Here is a 23,432-nt window from a genome sequence, read left to right on the forward strand (position 1 = left end):
TACACCACTGATGGTGAGACCCTGCCCGACCACAGACTTAAGTCTGTTTTATGGGCTGGTCCTCCAGACACTCAGTAGATCCCTGTGAAGATAAGAGATATACTGGCCCCTGGTGACTAAGAAAGTGCATGTGGCTGCTAGCCAGAGGCCCCCCGACTCAGCTCTTCACACCTCTGGTGTTCTCTGACCACTGGCTTTGGAACTTCCTTGGGTGCACATTTGAGGACCCCTCAGGCTACAGGGGGAGGGCAGAAGAGCCTGTGTTCTGAAGCGGGGATCACACTGATGGAGGAATCCTGAGAGGAGGCTCAGGAAGACTTTTCTCTTGGAGAAAACCCGAGCTTTGTGAACTCAGGATAGAGTTGATTTTTAACTTGATAAAATCAGTTCATCGATGAGGCAGATGGTTATCTAGATAAGAGAAGAGCCTTTCCCATAGCAATGGAAGATGAATGGTAGGCAGCAAACAAGGGAAAATTGGGAGCTTGGTCCAACCTGTGCTAACAGTGTATCAGGTACAGAAAATAAGTAGTCACAGAAAGAGTTGGCATCTTTTTAGCTGAGAAAGTACAGGTTAGGCTGGTGTTCCTTGAACTTGAGTGAGTAAGTTCCTCACTAGAGATCCATGTGAAAGCGGATCGACTCTCACACGTCTCCACTGTTAACAGCAAAAGGGTATCACACTTGCACTTAAAATGTACAACTATAAGTTACATAAAAGCACTTAAAGACCTCCGAAAACTGTTAAACCAGAGCTAATATTTGAATTATAGATAAAAAATTAAATCAGTATCACATCCAGGAGACAAATGATGCTTTACTAAAAATCAGTTTGCCCCTTACAGTAGGAGCATGGTTTGGCTTCCTCTGAAGTGAGCGTGCTGTGTTTCTGGGTTCTGGACTCGATTATCCCACTAGACCCATCTTCCAATGACTGGACACTTTGGTTCATGGAGGATGCTCTCATTTGTCCCTGTCTTGGCATTTTGCATAACTGACATTTTCGGTCACCTTTACATCCTTTCTCATGCATTATCTACAATTTTAAAAGTATTATTTGAAGATCACAAGTATAAATGTAAGCTCTGGGAGTAAAATACGGGCATTTTCAGTTATAAAGCAGTCATCATGGTACTCAGAGTGTACAAGCACGTTGTTTTAGATGATCATCATTGTGAACACCTAACAGTAAATAAACCTCAGAGAGGACTTGCTGACTGCCAGGAATTCTTTCTTATTTTCAGTATGAGTACACAGGAGCAGAGGATGGTTCTGGGCACAGACGGCTTTAGCTGGGATTGGCACTCAAAGCCCATCCTCACTGCTGTGACTGACCCAGATCCCAGCTTGAATCCATCCACTTCTGAAACCGCAGAGCTGGTGTCACCAGTGTCTGTGGGCCTGTGGGCTGGGTAGTTTGCATGATGAGCCTCGGGGACGTGTCATTGAAGATTTCACTGCCAGTGACCTCTAGTGACATCTCCATTTCCTGTTGCCCTTGCACAAGCACACGTTCTCTGCTTTCCCTCCAGTCTCACTCCCCTTCTGTCTCCCTTGCTTGGGCTGTACTGTAATGAATGTCTTTCTGGTGCAGTGAAACTAAAAGTGGAGCAGAAACTGGAGCAGATTGGGAAGCTGCAGGGGGTGTGGCTGCACACAGCCCACGTCCTGTGCATGGACGCCATCCTCAGTGTCGGCCTGGAGATGGGCAGCCACAACCCCGACTGCTGGCCACATGTGTTCAGGTGCGCAATGGGATCCCCGCCCTGCAGGCCTGGCACCTGCCTGCCATGAGGGTGGGGAGGGGGTGCTGCGTGGAAGAAGTAGACTCCCATGCCTGCCAGCACTTCAGGGGTGCTTAGTCACTAAGTCATTCGACTCTTTGCAACCCCATGGACTGTAGCCCACCAGGCTACTCTGTCCATGGGATTTCCCAGGCAAGAGTACTGGAGTGGTTGCCATGCTTCTCCAGGGGATCTTCCTGACCCAAGGATCAAACCCATGTCTCATGCATTGGCAGGCGGACTCTTTACCACTGAGCCACCAGGGAAGGCCCTGTAGATTACAGTAAGTCACAGAGTTTGGATAAACGCTAACTGAGAGATTAAAAAGAGAAGAGGGAATAAGGGCTTAACTGAATATATGTGTTGAGGAACACAGTGACAAAACTGAATTTAGAAAACAGTGAATTATCACTTGACATTGTCTGAGAGGCAGATATGTTGTCCCAGGGAAGAAAAACTGATTCTTAAACAGAGTCTGGTAAAAGACCACATAAGTCAGGTGAATAAGGCATATCTAAAAGCTGGTCATGTGTCAGTAACATAACATTCCTGTATGTTTAGTAATGTCTTTATTGAAAGGACTTTTGATAAATTACATGGGTGCATAATAAGTACAACTTTTGATTTATCTAGACAAAGAAAAAAATGGAATAGCCTCTTGTGCCAAAATTAGCCAAAAATTTGACTCTTAGCTTTATAGTATCAACATAAAAGAACCTCCCACAACACCTGTAAAATAAAAACAAAGGAAGAGCTCTATAGTCCTCCCATGACCAAGAAGAAAATCCTTCCTCCCCCAGCACTGGCCATCAGCCAGACCTGAGACAAAGGAAGGACCACCGTCCCCCAGCAGCAGGCACAGGGTGACTGCCCGCCTTCTTCCCCTTCTCCTCGGCATATACCCGCCGTCTCCAGGCTCAGTTCTGGCTGAGCAGAGGAGGGGTGCTCGGTAGCAGGATGACAGCCCCATGACCGGGCTCAGGCGTCCTGATCTTGCCTAGGGCAGTGGCCTAACCTAGGTTCTGTTTATTGTCCTCAAAGAAAATCCAGCCTTGAGTGAGTTCGGTTGACTTTCAAAGATCCTTCTAGGGTTGAAAAGCCCACGAGAGGCTTTTGTGGAGAGGAGCATGTGAAAGGGCCAGGATGAATTGGTGTGGAGCACAGTGGGTTCTACTGTGGGGGCTGCTGACCAGATGTTCTCCATTGCTCTCACAAGCAAACAGGAAAAAGATTTAAATTGTACCCGAGTGACTTATTTGGATCAAAAAACTGGCCCGATTATGGAACATCAGAGTAGATTATCCAAAGTAGTCTTTCCTAGTAGCTGGACTTATCCTGGGATGAGGGGTCTCCAGTCCCAGGTCCTGTCGGGGAACTGTTTGTTTGGAAGCTGAAGATTGTACTATGTTGTGTCTTTTCTCTGAGTTGACTGTGATCAGATGACTACTCCGCCCCAATGGGCGTTACGTGAAGCTGTCAGGACCCAGTGGGACAAAGCTGGGCGGAATCCCTGAAATGAGGGCCCACTGTGGCCAGAGAGCCAGTTCACCATATGCATATTCATTCTGGGATCTCAGAGAAAGGAGATGTTTCCCAAATCCTGACTAGAGCACAAGACAGAGAGGGATGAGGACCCTTTGGGAAAATGCGTTCAAACAGCCAAAGTCCTGATAAGCCAGTATCTGGACAGGTCAGACTGAGATGAACAGAGTTTTGTTCCCATACTTTCCTGGATGAATCCCCCACACTCCCACCTCCACCTCCAGGCTGTGTGGTTCAACTCAAAATAAATGTAGATAGTGAGGAGAGAGGGAGTGGGGAGGGGGGAGGGACACGGCCTTCACTGTGATTCAGGAGGCCCATGAGGCTGGCCCAGCTCCTCGGTATCTCCTTGTGGGGTTGACCATGCTGGGCTGGCTGGCTGCAACTCAGCAGCTGCTTATGTGTGACTCTCTGCAGGGTGTGCGAGTACGTGGGCACCTTGGAACACACCCACTTCAGTGATGGCACCTCTCAGCCCCCGCTGACCATCAGCCAGCCGCAGAAGGCCCCCAGAGGCGGACTCCTTGGGGACCCAGAGAGTGAGGGCTCGCCCCAGGAGCAGAGCCTGGAGCAGGAGAGCTCCCTGAACGCGGCCCCCGTCATCCAGCCGCTCTCCATCCAGGAGCTTGTCCGAGAAGGCAGCCGCGGCCGGGCCTCCGACTTCCGTGGGGGCAGCCTCATGACGGGCAGCAGTGCTGCCAAGGTGGTGCTCACGCTCTCCACACAGGCTGACAGGTGCGTGCCATTCCCAACACACCTGGGGCGGTGCGGGGAATGGAAGGCCCCTCCGCTCCCCCTTCCCTGCTCCGTTCCCCTCCCCCACCGCTTCCCCTTCTCTCCCCCCTGCCCCCCAGAGCACCCTTCCCCTGCTGACCACACTGCATCCTTCTCTTCTGCTTGCAAAATCATTCCCAGGACAACTTGATTTGTTAGCTGGTCATGGAAGCCTCTTGTAATTTTTTTCAAGCCCACCTCTGTCTCCCGTACCACACACTCAGTATGAACTCTTGTCTATTGACTATGGCTGGAGGCTTTTGAGCAGAGAGCGGGTACCCAGGGCAAAGGTTCTGCACTTACTCTGTGTCCACAGGCAGCTTCCTCTCCCTGGGCCCATTTCTCATAACAAAATACAGTCATAAAGTGACATAGGGTAACCATAGGTTAAATTAATAAGTTTGAAGCAGTTAGAACAGAGCTTGGCAAATAGTAAATGTTCACTATTTCTGATGGTAATATTTTAAAATCCTATACCCAAGAGTATGATCTATTCTAAATTGATGCCCAGCAACCACGTTAAGGTGAAGAGGGAGAAACCAACAGTCATTCCAGCTGTTTACTGGCCCTTCTTGATGTGGAGACTGCTTTGGTCACCTTCACCTGGAGACCACCCCACTGCACTCCCCATAGTTGGTGGTTGTGCCCCAGACCACCCAGTACAGGTGCAGTGAGGTTCACACGGAGTACAGAGAGATATAGGAAGAGCATTGCTGGCTGGGCTCAGAAACCTGAATTCATTCCTGGCTTTGATATCATCCAACTGGAAAGTCATGTCTGTGTAAATAGTTGCGGTGAGACTCAGTTTCTTCATCCACTAACTCAGGTCAATAATCCCTTTTTCCTGTTTAACCATTAAGGTGGCTTTGAACGTGTTTTGAAATCTGGAAAGTGGTATACAGGTGTCAGGTGGGATGTAATATTCTTCCCACTAGGAAAGAAGAAAAAGAAATGACTAATGAGGTCTAGAAACCAAATGGTATTGAAATTGCAGACCGCAAGAAAGATGTATTTGTTTCAATAATTTATAAATGATTAATCCACCGATTCCTATCTTAAAACCGTGTGCCTTGTTATTCAACTTCTGCTGGAGACACTCTCCCTTTCACAGCACGTGGCACCCCACAGGGCTACTTGCCCGTCTGGTGTCATCATGGATTTGGAGGTCGGGCATCAGCTTGACCCCACAGCAGAGGGAGGCTGACTCACCTCATTCCTCAAGTGCCAAATAAACCGGTGTTTGGTCCATCATTCCGAGGTCCAGTGAGCCTCTGGATCCTCCTGTGAGCCTTGCTACCTGCATTCCTTCCTTCTCCCTAACTCCTTCTAGAAATGTCTGTGCCCAACAGAGTGGAAAACAAGAAACCGCAAGGTCCGTCATGTTAGGGAATATTCATTATTGCAGTAGATGCTTGAGCGTTACCATGTCCAAGGCTCTGGGTATATGAGTCAGAGGAGTAAGAAGGTCATTTCCTGCCCCAGGGGGCGTACAGATCAAGTTGACCCTGCTCCCGAATCCTCCTCTGGGTCAAGTCCAACATTATACTCATCAGTTGAAGCCCAACAAAAGCCTTGATTAATTTACTGGGATTTTCTTTACTATAGTTTATGAAATCAAAGTTAATTGTGAGGATTCCATTCCCAGTTGTTCAGCCTCTGTGAGTGATGCTTTGCCATCTTTCAACTTCTTGCCAAACATTTAATGAGTGCTCATCTCAGCTGAGTTATGCCATGGGGCTACAAAGATTTTTTATTTTTAGTATGGTCTGTGCCCCTCAGATTAAAATCTTGTAATTAGAGCAGACTTGTACTCAGTAATAATAGATAAAACAATACCGTACATTTCTTTTTAGTGTTTACACAACATTTTCATTAATCACATTTAAGAAAATTACCATAATCATTCTACATAAAGACTTTGCTGAATTGTTTCTAAGTAACAAGTCTTTTTCTTTCATCCAGGCTCTTTGAAGATGCTACAGATAAACTGAACCTCATGGCTCTGGGAGGTTTTCTTTACCAGCTGAAGAAAGCATCGCAGTCCCAGCTTTTCCATTCTGTTACGGAAACAGTTGATTACTCGCTGGCAATGCCAGGTAATTCTTTCCCTGCAGAATGTGCCATGAAGCTGGCAGCAAACAACCCAGATCTCTGATGCCAACAGCCTGCCTGGAGACTTGAGCCCCCTTTCCTCTCATACACGGCCACCCTGGCCAAGTTCAAGTGCAGATTTGTCATGTAGAGTTGAGACATGATCGGTGTGGGTGGTGCTGGCTGGGGGTTGGTTATTATCCTTTGTGAATGGAAATGCTGCCATCGCCACAGTTGCACTGGTTGTCACTGGTTGTTCTGCTAAGTTTTGCTTGTGATGTAGAAATGGTGTGGTAACTCTGTGCAGATAGCTTCACACGCAGGTAGGAACTTTTCTCCATATCACAAAGCACACACCTGCCTTAGTCCAGCCAACTTGCAGAAGCAGCTTCTAATCAGAAAGGCCTGGGAGAGAAAAATGGAACACGCGACAGAAGCCTCAGGCTGCTCTTAGAAAAACTGCCCCAGGGGCATGTCCCTTTAATGGTGGGTCAGAATCACTGGGCTTCCCAGGTGGCTCAGTGGTAAAGACTCCACGTGCCAAGCAGGAGATGCAGTTTCGATCTCTGAGTCAGGAAGATCCCTTGGAGTAGGAAATGGCAACCCACCCCAGTATTCTTGTCTGGGAAATCCCATGGACAGAGGAACCTGGCGGGCTACAGTCCATTGGGTCACAGAGAGTCAGGACACGACTTAGCAACTAAATAACAACAGAATCACAGTCTTCATGGATGTTACCAGGTGAACACTCTCTTGAAGGCCAACATGTGGGAGAGTGGGTAGAGGTGTATTGAATCGGCCGTGAGTGGGTCCCACGTGAGTGGCGGGTTTTGCTCACAAATGCACCTGTCCATTGACAGCTAGGTTGTGCTGTTAACAGTGAGTACCTTGTTCCCAGAAATTCAGGCAGAGGCACAGAGCCGTGTGCCAGGATCACACTGTGGTGGCGGGTTGAAGGGCACAGCCTCTGAGGTCCTTTCCACCATTAGGAATTTTGACTCTTACTGCAGATTCTAATTTGAGAACCACAGTGCTTTCCTGTGAGTTTTTAATAGACTTTAAAACCTTAGCTATATAAAGCCAACTTTCTAGACCCAGCCAACTGCCAGAGAATCTCTGTGCCCAGGGCAACCTTCAAAATATTTTGCATGGAGAAATCAGACTCTGAGCATACAAAAAAAAAAAAAAAAAAAAGCTGTGAGGGGCAAGAAGCAGCAGCAGACCTGGGAGGAGGAAGCGTTGACTTTCAAATCAATCAGATCTAAGTTAAAATGCTGCCTTCACCCCTTACCAGCTGTCAATTTAGGCAAGTCAGCTCACCTTTCTGATCCTGTTTTCTAATCTCTACATAGCAATAATTGCATTTACTTCTTAAGGTTTGCTTTTAAAATTAAAGTGATCACAGACAGAGAACAGACTTGTGATTGCCAAGGGGGAAGAGAGGTGCAGGAGAGATGGACGGGGAGTTTGGGGTTAGCAGATGGAAACTATTATATATAAGATAAGCAACAAAGTCCTATTGTATAGCATAGGGAACTATATTCAATATCTTGTGATAAACTGTATTGGAAAATAATATTTTAAAAGTATACATATGTATATATATGTATACCTGAATTACCTTGCTGTACAGTAGAAATTAACGCATTGTAAATTAACTATACTTCAATAAAATAAAAGTGATTAAAGACACAAAGAACCAACACAATGTTTCATGCAGGGTAAACATTCAGTAAATGTCAGTGATTTTTGTTACTGTCATTTTGAAGTTTGTTTGATATGGCCAGGCTCATTAGAAAGGCACATTCTGGTTGGTAGAGGCTGATTGTGATCAGCATTTTGTGGGCATGGTGGGAGGAGCAGGAGGATATGAGCAAGAAGAGTGAAGAAGACTAAGGTGGCAAAGAAGTTTCAAGAAATCACAGAAAGCAAGGATTGTACAGAAGCAAGACAAAGCAGGTTAGATTGTGTGTTACTGGGTAGCAAAGGGGCCTGACCTGCTTGGCAGGGGCTTCAGAGGTGCTGTTAAGGACCGACAAAGTGGACAATGGCTGTGAACAATGGTGCAATAACTGCAGCCACTGTTGCTAAGAGTGGAGGGCAAGGTAGTCTGTGCCAGGCCTGTGCTGAGTACTTTTGAGTATTAGTCATATTTCATCCTTGAAGTAACTTTAAGGAGAAGGCACTGTTATCCCACTTTTACAATAAGAAACCGTAAATTAGGTAAACTTCTGGCCTATGGTAACCCAACTGTTAAATGATGGAGCCAGGATTTGGGCCTGGGCAGCCGATGCCGTAACCTTTCTATTGATACTTAACCACATCATTCTTCCTTATCACAAGCATTGTTCACACTTGTCACAGCAGGCACTAGGGACGCTGTCGTGAACAGATGGGTGGCCTCTGACCTTGTCGACCGAACTCCTGTTCGTTCTTGAATCCGGGCTCCTTTCCTATCTTGGCAAATTCGCACCAAATAATCCTACTTATCAAGTATGACTCTTTGATTTTCATCCTCTAGCCATGCTTAGACAGGTCAAACTATTTCTGAGTTTGGGACTGATGGCTTTTATGGTCTTGCCTTCTTGTAGGAGAAGTGAAGTCCACCCAAGACCGCAAAAGTGCCCTCCACCTGTTCCGCCTCGGGGACGCCATGCTAAGGATCGTGCGGAGCAAATCGAGGCCCCTGCTCCACGTGATGCGCTGCTGGAGCCTCGTGGCCCCACACCTGGTGGAGGTGAGCGCCCTGAAAGTGGGAGGCCCGGGGACTCCAGGCAGGGTGGGGACAAAGGCACTGTGGCCACATTGCCTGGTCACAAGCATCATCGTTCTCTGATTACACCTTATGGCTCCTATCAGCCCAACGGCGGCACTGCCCTGGTCTCACTCTCACCCTTCTTTATACTTAAGTGACTTAGCTGGGCACCTCATACAGCCAGTTTCTTATTCTTCATGGTCTGCTACCAGCCTGAGTCTGGCACTTCTTTTTTGTACGCGAACATAACAATGTCTTTTGTTCCTGCCAGGCTCCCTTTTCTAATAGCTAAATATATTCCCTCTACACAGGGGAATCATACATCCTGGTTTTCTCAACTGAATTAACACTCCTAGGACCTCTTTGACTTTCCAAAGGAAAGCAGTTTATATGATAAATTATATGGTAATCTTAATATCCATCTAATTATCTCAATACATGATGACTGGCTACTTCTAAGTTGATGGGGAAATTGTTGCCCTGTTTGACAGTGGTAACTAGTCAGCATAGCCCTTTAGCACTTAATCTGGTAGAGTTATGCCACGGTTCATCTGGTCTCTCCTCTAGCCAGCTAGCCCTGGCTTGTTCTTGTGGAATTCTTAGGATTCCAAAGGAAAGCAAGAGGGCAAATCCCAAATCAGAATTATTTTCTCAGTCTTTTACATATATAATGCTTGCTGTTATATAATATCAAATATTATGTAAACAAAGCAAGTCACACATCCAAGCCCAGGGTCAGTATGGGAGAGGACTACTAAAGGGCACAGATACAATGATGTGAGTCAAGTAATTCATCATTGGTGCAGTCACGCCACATCCCCGAGGGACAAATGACTCATCTGATCTTCATATGTTTGAAGCACAGCTAGCAAGGATACCACGGACAGTTTCCAGACAAGGTTCCAGTGTATTTAGTCAGCGTGTTCTATACTACCCCCCAAAAAATGTCACATTACTGGGAAAAAGAAGAAGAAATTATTGTACCGCATGTGTGTTAGTCGCTCGGTCTTGCCTCTTTGCAACCCTATGGACTGTAGCCTGCCACACTCCTCTCTCCATGGGATTCTCCAGGCAAGAATACTGGAGTGGGTTGCCATGTTCTCCTCCAGGGGATCTTCCCAGGGACTGAACCCTGGTCTCCTGCATTGCAGGCAGACTCTTTATGGTCTGAGCCACCAGGGAAGCCTGGTTATTAGAAAATCTTATTTTTGTAGAAACTTCAAAGTGAAACTGAAGATGTGTGTGATCAGTTGGTTAAATTATTTAAAATGCAGTTTAGTGTGCTGTTTTCACTGATACTTATCCTTGAACTCTTTTACTCTAGCAGAGTTGCTGCTTCCACCTCCCTCCAGGAAGGTGGGTTAGGAAGACCTTCAGGAACCAGGTTCTTAGTTGCCTGAAGTCCTGAGGGTGTTGGACTCTCTCGTTAATTTTTCAGGCTGCCTGCCATAAGGAAAGACATGTGTCTCAGAAGGCGGTTTCCTTCATCCACGACATACTGACGGAGGTTCTCACGGACTGGAATGAGCCACCTCATTTTCACTTTAATGAAGCTCTCTTCCGACCGTTCGAGCGTATCATGCAGCTGGAGTTGTGTGATGAGGACGTCCAAGACCAGGTCAGTGTGTCACCGTCGAGGCGCTGCCATCTTTGCCGTAGCCTGCCAGCCCTCACTGAGTGCACCGCAGGACTGCTGTGAGCGCTGCAGATTGAATCTTTCCAGCACTGTAAGCCTATGTGACATCAGGGACCAGAAGAGGGTAAGCAGTTTAGCTAAGGATCTATGACCAGTGATTGGTGGAGCTTGGAGTTGAACGACGCACCCTGGCTATACTAGTCTGTGCCCTCACACCCACACTGTACTCTTAACCACTGTCCTGCCTGCTATGGAAAGACAAATGGTAAAGAAACTAGAGACTTCGTATCTTTCTTATGATGATGATCTAAGAATACAGATCCTCTGTCTCTGAAATCTACTAAAAATGTTAAATAAGGGCTAAGCTTTTTAATTACACTGACACACAGGCAAGAAAGTAAGGAATATTAAGATGCCCAAAGCTAAGTAACAGTGGGGAAGACAGAGAAGCAGAGCTGTGAGACTGGATTGGCCATGAGCAAACTGACCATCAGGTGAAGCTAAATGTCTGCCTTCGGTCAAAACTAATTGACTCATTAGGAAATAACATGTCATGAATACAGAAAGAAAAGCAAACAAGAGAAATAGACTCATACAGCCTCCCCAGCTCCTCACCAGGGATCCAGGTATTGTTATCAGAGACTGACTTTAAAATAACTGTGTTTATTAAAATTCTAAACAATCATCTAGAACAGGAGAGATTTGGGCTATGGTGGCATAAAGAAGTTAGCAAATCCTCTCCATAAAAATTTAGTCTACAAAAAGAAAAAAACTGTCAAAAGCATCCATTGCAGGGCTCTTGAAATTGACCACAGGCAGATGACAAATTGAGTAGCGTTTATGCTGAAAAATAGTTCTCGTCAGAAATTTGGTTAAGGACAGTGGGAGCCTGTGACCTTCTTAGTGAAGGTGGAAGTCATCACTTACAAGCTATTGATAAGAATAGTAATTTGACCAGTGTAGGCTGACTGGGAAAATCAGCCTTTCTGCTTAAGAGACAGACTTGGTTTGAAGAAGACTACTGGTTTGTCCACTAGAAAATATAGATTTGGTAGGAAATGAGCAATAGAATACTACAGTGTTGCTGGCCTAAGGTTGCAATGGTGAACCAGTAACAAATATAACATGAGATTCCGGAAACCAGAGATTTCATAGAAGGACAAGGTAAATTCCTTATGCATCTCTAGCTGACTGAAATATGGACATATATAGGATAGACTATCTAAATCCCATCAGGAAGCAAAACACCAGAGAGAGTTGTGAACTGGCTGAACTTTGAATATTCTCCCCAGCTGATTGGCAGAGGGCAGTCTCCTTAAAGGCTCAAAGTATAAGTCTGAGCAACTTAGTATTAAAAAAAAAACTCAAGAATAAATCAGAATCCAGCATTGCTATATTATCTAAAATACTCAATGTTCAGCCAAAAAAAGTATGAGATATTCAAAGAAATAAGAAACAACGATGTATACTCAGGGGTCGGGAGGAAGGGCAGACAAGAGAAACTGCCTTAGAGTGAGACCAGATGTTGTATTAAGCTAAAACCAGGATTATTTAGATCCAAAATTCTGATTTGGAGGTGGGAAGAAAAACAGACACAGGATCTAGAAGAGGTGGTGACCCGTATTAGTGATACCTTCATGGTAGAAATTATAGAATATTTAGCCAAAGAAGTTCAGCACATGTGATGGGAAGAGGGCTCTGTTCACTGTGCCCTGGGATGTTGAATTAGGGGACAGAGACTTTGAAGCAGCTACTATAAGTATGTTCAAAGCATTATGTTCAAAGATGATAATGTCTGAAAAATAGAGAATCTACATAGAGAAATGGAAACAGAAATAATACAAATTCTAGAGTTGACAACAACAAATGAAAAATCCACTAAATAGGCTTACCAGCAAGATTTGAGATTGTAGAAGAAAGAATCAGTGCAAGATTGGTTTAACAGCTCAAAAATCAGTGTATCTTTTAGTAGAATAAAGGATTAAAACCGTATGGTCATTTTAATAGACACAGAGAAAACATTTTACAAAATCCATCAGTCATTTTAAATGAAAAACTTTCAAGAAATGAGGACTAGAAAGGAGTTCACTAATTGGATGAAAGGAGTATTTGAGAATCAAATATCAAACTTCACACAATGGTTGACTGAATGCTTTTTCCCAATAACTGGGAACAAAGCAAAGATTTCCACCTTTACCAATTCTGTTCAACATTATGAATTTTACTCACTGTACCGAAAAATTAATGCCATCCAGTTTTTGAAAAACAAAATTGTCTTAGTTCATAGACAACATAGTCTTACATATAGAAAATCCTAAGGAATTTATTTTTTAAGTTACTAGAATTAATAGTGAGTTTAGCTAGGTTACTGGATATAAAAACAACACATTAAAGTCACTTGCATTCCCATATCCAAGATGTAAGTTATCAAAAATTGAAATTGAGAACAATTCCCTTTACAAGAGCATCAAAAACAAAATATTTAGGAGTTTAGCAAAAGATGTTAAATACCTGTATGCTGAAAGCTACAAAATATTGCTGAGGAAAAAGAAATATTCAAACAAATTATGTGAGATGCTACATTCATGGATTGAAAGACACTATTTTTAAATGGCAGATTTCCCCAAGTTGATAAATAGATTCAATGCAATTCCTATCAAAATTTCAGCAGACTTTTTTGAAGAAATTGGGAAGATGATTTTCAAGTTTATATGCAAGTTCAAAGGATCTAGAATAGAGAAAACACATTTGAAAAAGAACAGTGAATTTGGAGAATTTACACTACCCAATTTCAAAACTTAAGGAATCCACATTGTGGAATATTGGTGTAAGGACAGACTTATTGATCAGGGGAACTGAATAGAAAGTATAGAAATAAATTCTCACATTTATGGTAGATTTTTGACAAAGATGTCATCGCAATTCAATAGAGGGACAGGATATTCCTTTAGCAAGTGGTGCTTGAACATATGAAGTAAAAATGAATTTACACCCTTTCATTTACCATACAGAAAAAATAACTCAAAATGGGTCATAGGCTTAAATAAAGTGCAAAGCCTATAAAAGCTTCCACAGAAAGCGTAGGAGACCACCTTGGGTTAGGCAGAGATTCCTTAGAAATGACACCAACAGAATCTGTAAAAAGAAAAATTGATGATTTGGACTTCGTCAAAATGTAAAACTTTTGTTCTTCAAAAGACACCATTTAGGGGCTTCCCTGGTAGCTCAGTGGCAAGGAGTCTGTCTGCCAATTTGGGGGACATGGGTTCGATATCTGGCCCTGGAGGATCCCACATGAAACGGCTACGTGAAACGGCTAGGGCCATATGCCACAACTATTGAGCCTGTCCTCTAGAGCCCAAAACCACAACTACTGAGGCCACATGCCACGCTACTGAAGCCCGCGTTCTGCAAAGAGACGCCACTGCGATGAGAAGCTCACACACCACAATTAGCAAAAGTCCATCCATGCACGACAATAAAGACCCAGCACAGCCAAGAAATAAATGATTTAAAAAAAAGAGAGACCATTTAAAAATTAAAAAAAACAAGCCCAAAGCTGTGAAAAAGAATTTGCAAACCATGTGTCTTAGAAAGGGCTTACATTTAGAATGCGTGAAGAACTCGATGATAAAAAGACAGTAATGAGAAGACAAAAACCTAACTTCAAAAACAGCAAAATATTTACAAATAGCATGTGAAAAGTTGCTTAGTGACACTTAATAAAATGCAAATTAATGCAGTATGGTTGCTTATTTGGAAGACTTTTGAGTGAGTTTGTCTAGGTTTTGATTTTTCTCTTGCACTAAAATTAACCCAGAAATAGGGAGCCGGGAAGCACATCCATCTTCCCAGAAACTCGCCTGCTTCTTAGAAGAAAAAGGCACCAAGTGCCAACCCCTCTGCCTCTGCAGGTCGTCACGTCCATCGGGGAGCTGGTTGAAGTGTGCTCCGCCCAGATCCAGTCAGGGTGGAGGCCCCTGTTCAGCGCCCTGGAAACGGTGCACAGCGGGAACAAGTCCGAGGTGAAGGAGTACCTGGTGGGCGACTATTCCATGGGTAAGGCTGTGTGTTGATTTTGCATCCTGAAACTTGTTTATTAGTTCTACATTCTAATGACTGTAGTTCTATTTTTTGGTGGAATCTTAAAGACTTTGTATATATAAGATCATATCATCATCAAAAACAGGCCATGTTACTTTCCAATTTGGATGCATTCTATTTCCACTCTTGCTTGATTGCTCCGGCTAGGGCTTCCAGTTCTGTGTTGAATGGGAGTGCTGATTTTGGCTATGGGGCAATAGCTCTTTATGTCAAGCTTCATGCTATCGAAAGAAGTTGGAGAACAGGGAAGACTGGCATTCCGCTGTTTTATCAGCAGGAAATGGTGTAGCAGGAATACAAGCTCTGAGTTCTGCCAGCAGGTCGAGAACCTTGAGCGTTACCAGGCCCTGCTCTCAATGACAGAGGAGACAGAAGACTGAGGGACATAGGTCATTTCACATTATCTGTGTTGAGTTCATTCATAAAACCAAAAGGGAAAAATGGTATCCACTATCTAGGAAGAAGCAGAAAATATCCAAATAACAGGGAATTCAAATTAGGGAGATGGGATCTGGCTGGAAATAGATGGCAGCCATACAGCAGGCCTGGTGACCAGGGATGTTGGATCAGGGGCCTCCAAGACTAACCCTGCATTTAGAGACCCAGCAGAAAGATTTGTGGGACTCAGCATGTAGTTATGCCAAGATTTATTACATAGCTCAGACTTATTAATGGCTCATGGCCAAGGTTTATTACAGTGATATGTTAAGGCCAAGCCAGATCCTAGGGGGAAATCACAGAATCCGTGTGCAGGCCTCCCTGAGCTCTCCCCCTCCCTTGAGAGTCCCACAGAGCACTTCACCTCCAGTGGCAAAACGCAGCAGTATATATAACCAGGGGCAGTGTGTGAGCCTTTCTACCCAGGGAAGCCCATTAGAGACCCAGCTAAGGGCTGGTCACTTAGGTACCCTCTGCCCAACACATTCCAAAATCCATACTTCCTGGGGGGGGCGGCGGGAAAGGTGTTCAGATCAAACTGTGTTCTTTGCGCCAACCATCCAGGCACAGTAAACCATCCAATTAATGGACTATTAGGTGAGCCAGGTTCCCAGACCAGCCAAGGGCCAACCCTTGAGGCAGGCCTTTCTGAGGATAGCAGCCTCTGAGCCTTCTATATTAGCTCTTTTCAGCACAGATATGAGTAAGTTAGTATGTGCCATCATGGGGTTATCTAAACCTTCCCATATCTATAATGATTGTGTGCAGGAGAATTCCAAAGGACCACATGTTTAATGGCCCTGTGTAGACCTACGTATTGCTCAGCCCTGCATTCAGCCAGCTTTGCCCTCATCCGTCTGCTAAGCTCTCCTCATAGCCATCCTACAGCTCCTCCTGCAGGCAAAGCTGAGAAGGACAACACGGGAGCCAAGCCAGTTATCCAGTCAAAAGACCTGGGCTTTGCTCCAATAGATATATATATGTATTTTAATGCTCTTTGGAAGGTGCTGGGAGTATGGGCAACTGAAAGGTAGACACCTAACTTTCTTAAAACTCTGTAACCTTCCTCCTTCAGGAAAAGGCCAGGCTCCAGTGTTTGATGTATTTGAAGCTTTTCTCAATACCGACAACATCCAGGTCTTTGCTAATGCAGCCACTAGTTACATCATGTGCCTTATGAAGTTTGTCAAAGGACTGGGTAAGTGGAGCCCCCCCTTCCCGCCTCCTGACAGCTAGAGACCCTTATCCGTATGGCTCTGTGTGAGCTGGCTGCAGGTATCCTGGGATAGAAGCAGACGGACGGTGCTATTCTGTGTGCTCAGGAGCATAGAGCACAAAGCTTACTGTAAACGCAGCTTGGAGTCTGTCCAGGGTTGATATTTTTCACTGTGTTCACGGAATAATTTTATAATGAAGTGCGTCTTCATATATTATTTTACTCCAACTTCTTTTTGAATCTTAAAACATTCAATGTTATATTTAGTAATTGCTTTTATACAGGAAATTGCTATCCTCAGTGTCACATAATTAATGAGCCTAATTAGAGTTTGAGTTCCCAGCTCTTAAGCAAAAGTTAAGATGCCTTCCCCCAGACTCTATGGATTACAAAATGTAGTTTGAAAGTGTAGGAATCACCCTTCCTTGAGATTTCGTGTGTTTCAGGAAATACCTACCTGATTTTTAGGCTTAATTTAGAAATACTTTAACACAGTAGAGTGCTCATTGGAAAAGACTGCAATGCTGGAAAAGACTGAAGGCAGGAGAAGGGGATGACAGAGGATGAGATGGTTGGATGGCATCACCGACTCCATGGACGTGAGTTCGAGCAAGTTCCGGGAGTTGGTGCTGGACAGGGAAACTTGACGTGCTGCAGTCCATGGGGTCGCAAAGAGTCGTATACCACGGAGTGACTGAACCTATATAGCATGACCTACTGTTGGTATGGCTCAGTTTTATCTGCAGTGAAAGTGAAAGGATGTGGCAGTTAGTTAAATGCAAGGTTTAGAAGAAACTTCAAGTTTTGAGACTTTCACCCTGGAGAGCTCTTAGATACGGGGCCTTGAGAACCTTTTAAATAAAGAAAATATAAGGTCAATTCTTATAAAAATATAAAGGATATCAACCCTGAATATTCATTGGAAGGACTAATGCTGAAGCTGAAGCTCCAGTACTTTGGCCACCTGATGCAAAGAACTGACTGAGCATGATTGAGTGGTATCACCAATTCAATGGACATGAGTTTGAGCAAGCTCAGGAGATAGTGAAAGACAGAAGCCTGGCGTGCTACAGTCCATGGGGTTGCAAAGAGTTGGACACGACTTAATGACTGAACAACACCAAAAAAATTATTTTGTATTCTTGCAAAACTTCTTTGCAAAAGAAAATAAGACATGGAGAAGCCAGGTGATTTCATCCATGTTCCCCTTATTTTGGAGCAGGAATAAAATGCAAGTTTCAAGAAAGAGGCTGGAGGCCACAGGTCTGATCCATAGACCATCCTTGTTACATTATGTTCTTATATACACATTCTGTTTTTCTGTGTACTCTGGGAAGTAGAGGGCTGAACTGAGGGAACATGAATGCCCCTCACTTATCCACTATACATGCTGGGCTTCAGAGGAAGATTTCTTTGAACAGAGTAAGATTTTACTCTTTTTAAACTCTTCCATTGTTATTCAGTTGCTCAGTTGTGTCCTACTCTTTGCAGCCCTGTGGACTGCAGCACGCCAGCCCTCCCTGGCCCTCACCATCTCCCGGAGTTTGCCCAAGTTCATGTCCGTTGAATTGGTAATGCCATCCAACCATCACATCCTCCTTTTGAGCTCTGTCCTACATTAAATAGAAACCAAATAGTTTAGTATCTTAATCATAAGAATACCTTAAAGCATGAGGTAATCTCTGCATTAGATAGTAAGAAAAATCCAGTGCTTATTTAGAAAAAAATCACTTCCTCCTATGCTTCTCCTTTACTCTGCCAAGTACTATCTCACTCACTAGAGTTCTGATACCAGATGTGCCTGGGGTTTGTTCCCACACCAAGCAGTTCTCTGTGACACCAGCCGGGTGCCCTACTGGTCAATTCAACTCTGACACTAACCAAAGTTAGCACAGGTTAAGGGCGCAGTCCTATCTGACTGCCCCTCCATTTAACACGACAGTTGCAAGTAGTGGATCCCCAGGTTACTCACAACTCTGTCTAACTTGGCTACGAATCAGTAGTTCCCATGAATCCCCCACCCCTTGGATCTGAGGATTTGTTAGAGCAGCTCACAGAAGAGAGGGAAATACATTCACCAGTTTATTATATAACAGTGCATATGATAAATGATACAGATGAACAGTCAGGTGAAGAGATAATACAAGGTGAGGTCCAGAAGAGCCCCAAGCTCAGGAGCTTCTGCCCCCATGGAGCTGGGGCACACCCTCCTCCCAGCATATAGATGTGTTGAGCAATGCAGAGGCTCTCTGAACCCCATACTTTGGGGATTTTTTTATGGAGGCATCATCATGTGGGCATGATCAATCATTAACCCAATTTCCAACCCTTCTCTCACCCCATGGTCTTTTGGTAACCAGCCACCATCCAGGAGCTCACCAAGCTCTGCCTCCCAAGAACAAAAATCCTGTCACCCAGGAAATCCCAAGGGGTTTGGGAGTTCATCATCAGGAAAGAAAGTGAAGTCGCTCAGTTGTGTCCGACTCTTTTCGACCCCATGGACGGTAGTCTATCAGGCTCTGCGGTCCATGGGATTTTCCAGGCAAGAATACTGGAGTGGGCTGTCATTTCCTTCTCCAGGGAATCTTCCCAACCCAGCGATCAAACCCAGGATCTCCTGTGTTGCAGACAGACGCTTTACCATCTGAGCCACCATTAACAGAAGCAATCAATAACTGGAGTCACATGAGAAGTTTCAAAGACTGATGGAGGTTTCTGTAAACCAAGGTCATCGGAAGTATTACACCTGCAGACAGCCCTCTCACATCCCTTAATGCAAGGAGTTAAAATTTCAAATACCATAGTATAGCAGTTAACAACCTATTCTATAATTTAAAATATTAATACCATTAATCCACCCTGAGAATACAGAGGAAGTATTTAAAACAAGATATTCTGATATAGTTTCTTTCCTTTGTATTTGCTTTCTTCTGGTTTATGTTGGCCCTTCAAGGGTACGATATTTGAAGCTGGAGTCAAAGGTCAAGTATCAGAACAAAAGATGCTCCTAGTATCCTTATCATTTGGGAAATCATTGGTTTCAGGAGCTCTGTGCCAGGAACTGGGGGCAGAGACTAAAATATTTTCTAGTGCTCCACAGTCTCACATTTCATTTAAGAATTATTATCAGTGGTAATGCAGGAGATGTGGGTTTCATCCCTGGTTCAGAAAGATCCCCTGGAGGAGGAAATGGCAACCCACTGCAGTATGCTTGCCTGGGAAATCCCATGAACAGAGGAGCCTGGCGGGCTGCAGTCCCTGGGGTTGCAAAGAGTCAGACATAACTGAGCACACACGTGCATGAACACACGCATGCGTGCAACACTACAAAACAGATTATTGGTATTCTGTTGTTCAGTGAACAATCAAGTGCCTGGTACATTGGCACAGTCAATAAAACATGCTTCCTGCCTATGAGAGGTTTGCTGCCTCTTCTGGGAAACAGACGCATAAATCAGTAATCACGGTTTAGTAGTAAGAATACTTTCATAGATGCTAGTTTAAAAAGTCATTTAAGCTGAGATAAGCAAGCTGCTGAGACAGGGTGCTGGGTAGTAGACCCCATGCAGGCTTCACAGGAGAAGTGACCTTTGAACTTGGTGGAGTGAGCTGTAGGTTTTCTGAAAGTTGGGTACCCACAGAGGAGGGATCCTGGGCGATGAGTTGGAATGGGCCCTGCATGCCACATCAGGGGACTGAGAATGCACAGGGAAGTTTTCAAAACTAAACTCTGGCAGGCACATGTTCCTGTGGGCAAGGATAAGAGGCTGCAGGCAGAGACCAGTGTGCAGCAGTTTGGGAGCGAGCAGAGTGCATGGAATTCAGGACATTGTAGAGGTGGGATCAATAGGGCTTGTACTGCTATGACGTGGGGCCTGAAAAGAGGAAGAACTGAGGCTGACTCCCCCCTCCTCAAATTCTCCGTCAGAGCTGATGTTATTCAGAATCAGTATATCCAAAAGGAGTGGAGGAGAGGGAAAAGTCATGAATACTGTCTTTGGATATTTGTACACATTGAGTGTCTATGAAATATTCAAGCGGAGATGTCAGAATTTTGAGATCTTATCTTGAGGAGGGGGTTGGAGTCTGAAAATATAGCTGCAGAATTGTCAGTGTGCAGCTGAGGATATTTAAAACCAAAAGGTTCTAATTTTTCTGTGAATTATGAGGCAGAGTGATTTGTGTGTGGCTTAGGGTCAGTGGGACATCTGTTGTTCACTCACACAGTTGTGTCCGCCTCTTTGCGACCCCATGGAATGCAGCACTCCAGGCTTCCCTGTCATTCACCATCTCCTCAAATTCATATCCATTGAGCTGATGAAGCCATTCAGCCTTCTGAGGCCCCAATATAGCCACACTGGCTGTGTCCTGCCCGTCTCCAGGGGGCACAGACTTTGATATGTAACACAGAAGCCTGGATAAAAACACTTTGGAACATTCGTTGTGGTTAACAAGATAGGAAATGGATTTATTTGTTTTGTGTTTTTTGGGGGGAGGGTTACTTTTTGTTTTACATTGGAGTGTGCATGCTCAGTCGCTTCAGTCATGTCCAACTCTGTCCGTGGGATTCCCCAGGCAAAGATACTGGAGCAGGTTGCCATGCCCTCTTCCAGGGGACCTTCCTGACGTGTCTCCTGCACTGCAGGCAGATTCTTTACCCACTGAGCCACTTGGGAACCCTAGCCAATTAATAAACAACGTTCTGATAGTTTCAGGTGAACAGCAAAGGGACTCAGCCATATACATACATGTACCCATTCTCCCCCAAACTCCCCTCCCATCCAGGCTGCCACATAACGTTGAACAGAGTTCCATATGCTATACAGTAGGTCCTTGTTGGTTATCCATTCTAAGGGTAGCAGTGTGTACATGTCAAGAAATGAATTTATTTGTAATTCCCACTTGGTTATTTCAACATGAATTTGAACTGCTCTGTGTTTTTATACTGTAAGTTATGTTAATCTAACTTGGAGTTGGCAAACTATGGCCCACGGACCAATCCCATCCACTCAGAGTTTTTATAAATAAAGTTTTATTGAAACACAGCCATGGTCACTTGTCTGTGGCTGTTTTGTGCTACAGTGACAGAGCTGAGAAGTTGCAACAAAGACAGTATGATCTGCAAACCCTAAAATATTTATATGTAAAAGAAGTTTGCCAGTCCCTGATCTAAAACGTAAGAAGTGGTTTTCTCTTCTTTTTTGAGAAACATGACTCTTTATCTTTAAACTTCAGCTAATGCCTAGTAATTATGTCTGTTTACCTGCAGGGAGGCTGCTAGTTACTACCACTGTAGATAATTAGAAATAGTTACAGTACTGTGGAGTGATTTTATTAAAAAGTATAGGAATAGATTCATCATGCAAGAAGGAAAATGGTAATTCTGAATTACTTGTTTACTTAAAGACTATCTAGATGTCCTCTACAGATCACATTTCTAGATATATACACAAAAAAATAGATCATGTCAGTTCAGTTGTGTAGTCACCACCCCCAAACTGCAGATGTTTCAAATCCTCCCAGAATCTTCATTTATGATCACTGTTTAGTGCTGAGCACTGGCAACAAACAAGGTCCTTCTCTAAAGGGGGAGGGGCCTAGTGCTTTGTCCCAGCCCAGCACATGGCTGGTCTCCAAGATCATCCTCTATCATCAAAGCTTCACAAGTCAGAGCATCAGCAGCAGGCCCAGGAAAGTGAATTACAGTTACAGTGTGCCCAGGTACAAAACACACACTCTCCAGCCACTGAAAGTACTGTGGCAGGATATGGAATCTGAAAAGACCCTGATGCTGGGAAAGATGGAAGGTGGGAGGAGAAGGGGCAACAGAGGATGAGATGGTTGGATGGCATCACCGACTCAATGGACATGAGTCTGAGTAGACTCTGGGAGTTGGTGATGGACAGGGAGGCCTGGGGTGCTGCAGTCCATGGGGTCACAAAGACTGGGCAACTGAACTGACTAGTGAAAAGAGGAATTACAGAAGAGAATAATTTCAACAAAGTATGACGTGTACTATATGACCCCCAACTGTATTTAACGTGTACACATGTAGGGGGAAATTTGACTGAAAGGGCTTTCTCAGGGTTATACAATGTAGAGTACTTTTTCTTTTCTGTTTTAGTAGGCATTTGGTGAATGAATGCTGTGTGACTAGGCAGGTCTTCTGTTAGAAGGGGATGAACAATATTTGTTTCTGTCTCGCCCTGCTGCCCCCAGGGGAGGTGGACTGTAAGGAGATTGGAGACTGTGTCCCAGGACCTGGAGCCGCGTCCCCAGACCTGTGCCTCCCGGCCCTGGACTACCTCCGGCGCTGTTCTCAGGTACCCAGACCCCAAAACCTGCCTCTGAAGATGCTCACAAAATAGGCACAGGTGTCTTTGTGAAGCCCAGGAACAATACTTTCTGCTGTCTCTGAGGAGAGTGGGGCTTAGATTTGGAGTATAAATTTTGGTCCCCACCCCTTCTACAAAGCAGAGAAAGAAAGTCATGAGAATATACTAGAATGCACAGCTGAGTTTTGAGGTCTCTGAAACTTCTCATTTATACCTGATGAAAGAACTACCATCATCTCTCTCTGTCAGGCTGAGGCCATAGGAAATCTTCCTGATGAGACCAAAGCCTGGACAGTAGGCTGCACACAGTGAAGAGAGACATAAAGAAAGTAAGAGAGGGGTATGCAGTCAGGATCTAGTGAAGAAACCCAGTGAAACATCACTCGCCAATGTGAGCAGTGACCTTCCTTGTGCCAAGCCCAGTTCTTATCTGTGTCACAGGCCAGGGGAACAATCTGATGCTCCTCCCCCAAAGCCCTTCCTCCTCAAGGCTTCGGTGACACCCTCTGGCCATAGCGCTTCTCCTGTCTTCTCAGGTGTGTCCCCTGGCCGCCTCCTGTCTGTCTGTAACCCCTCCCTTGGCTATGGGCTTGACAGCATTAAGCCCTAGTGCTTCAGAAAGGATGCGCCACCCTGACTTCCTCCTCCATATGCTTCCATAAGGCCCATGTGACCTGACCTCGCTCCCCTACCCCCTCAGCTCCTTCCTTCTCTCTGTGCACAGCCACACTCCCTTTCTCACCCTCAGACATTCCTG

At 44.7% G+C, this 23,432-nt stretch overlaps 1 protein-coding gene across 2 annotated transcripts in view; it reads left to right on the top strand.

Moving 5' to 3' along the window:
* ARFGEF3 (ARFGEF family member 3) overlaps window positions 1-23,432 on the top strand; it is a 178,449-nt gene that overhangs the window by 125,336 nt on the left and 29,681 nt on the right. For both annotated transcript variants that reach the window (XM_018053258.1, XM_018053259.1), the window contains 8 exons: window positions 1,595-1,745; window positions 3,744-4,061; window positions 6,063-6,196; window positions 8,783-8,928; window positions 10,385-10,564; window positions 14,497-14,641; window positions 16,200-16,322; window positions 22,560-22,663. In XM_018053258.1, coding sequence (XP_017908747.1) covers window positions 1,595-1,745; window positions 3,744-4,061; window positions 6,063-6,196; window positions 8,783-8,928; window positions 10,385-10,564; window positions 14,497-14,641; window positions 16,200-16,322; window positions 22,560-22,663 — 1,301 coding nt within the window. The remainder of the gene's footprint in view (window positions 1-1,594; window positions 1,746-3,743; window positions 4,062-6,062; window positions 6,197-8,782; window positions 8,929-10,384; window positions 10,565-14,496; window positions 14,642-16,199; window positions 16,323-22,559; window positions 22,664-23,432) is intronic.

The sequence above is a fragment of the Capra hircus genome, chromosome 9, assembly GCF_001704415.2.
Source record: "Capra hircus breed San Clemente chromosome 9, ASM170441v1, whole genome shotgun sequence".
NCBI classification, from domain to species: Eukaryota; Metazoa; Chordata; class Mammalia; order Artiodactyla; family Bovidae; genus Capra; species Capra hircus.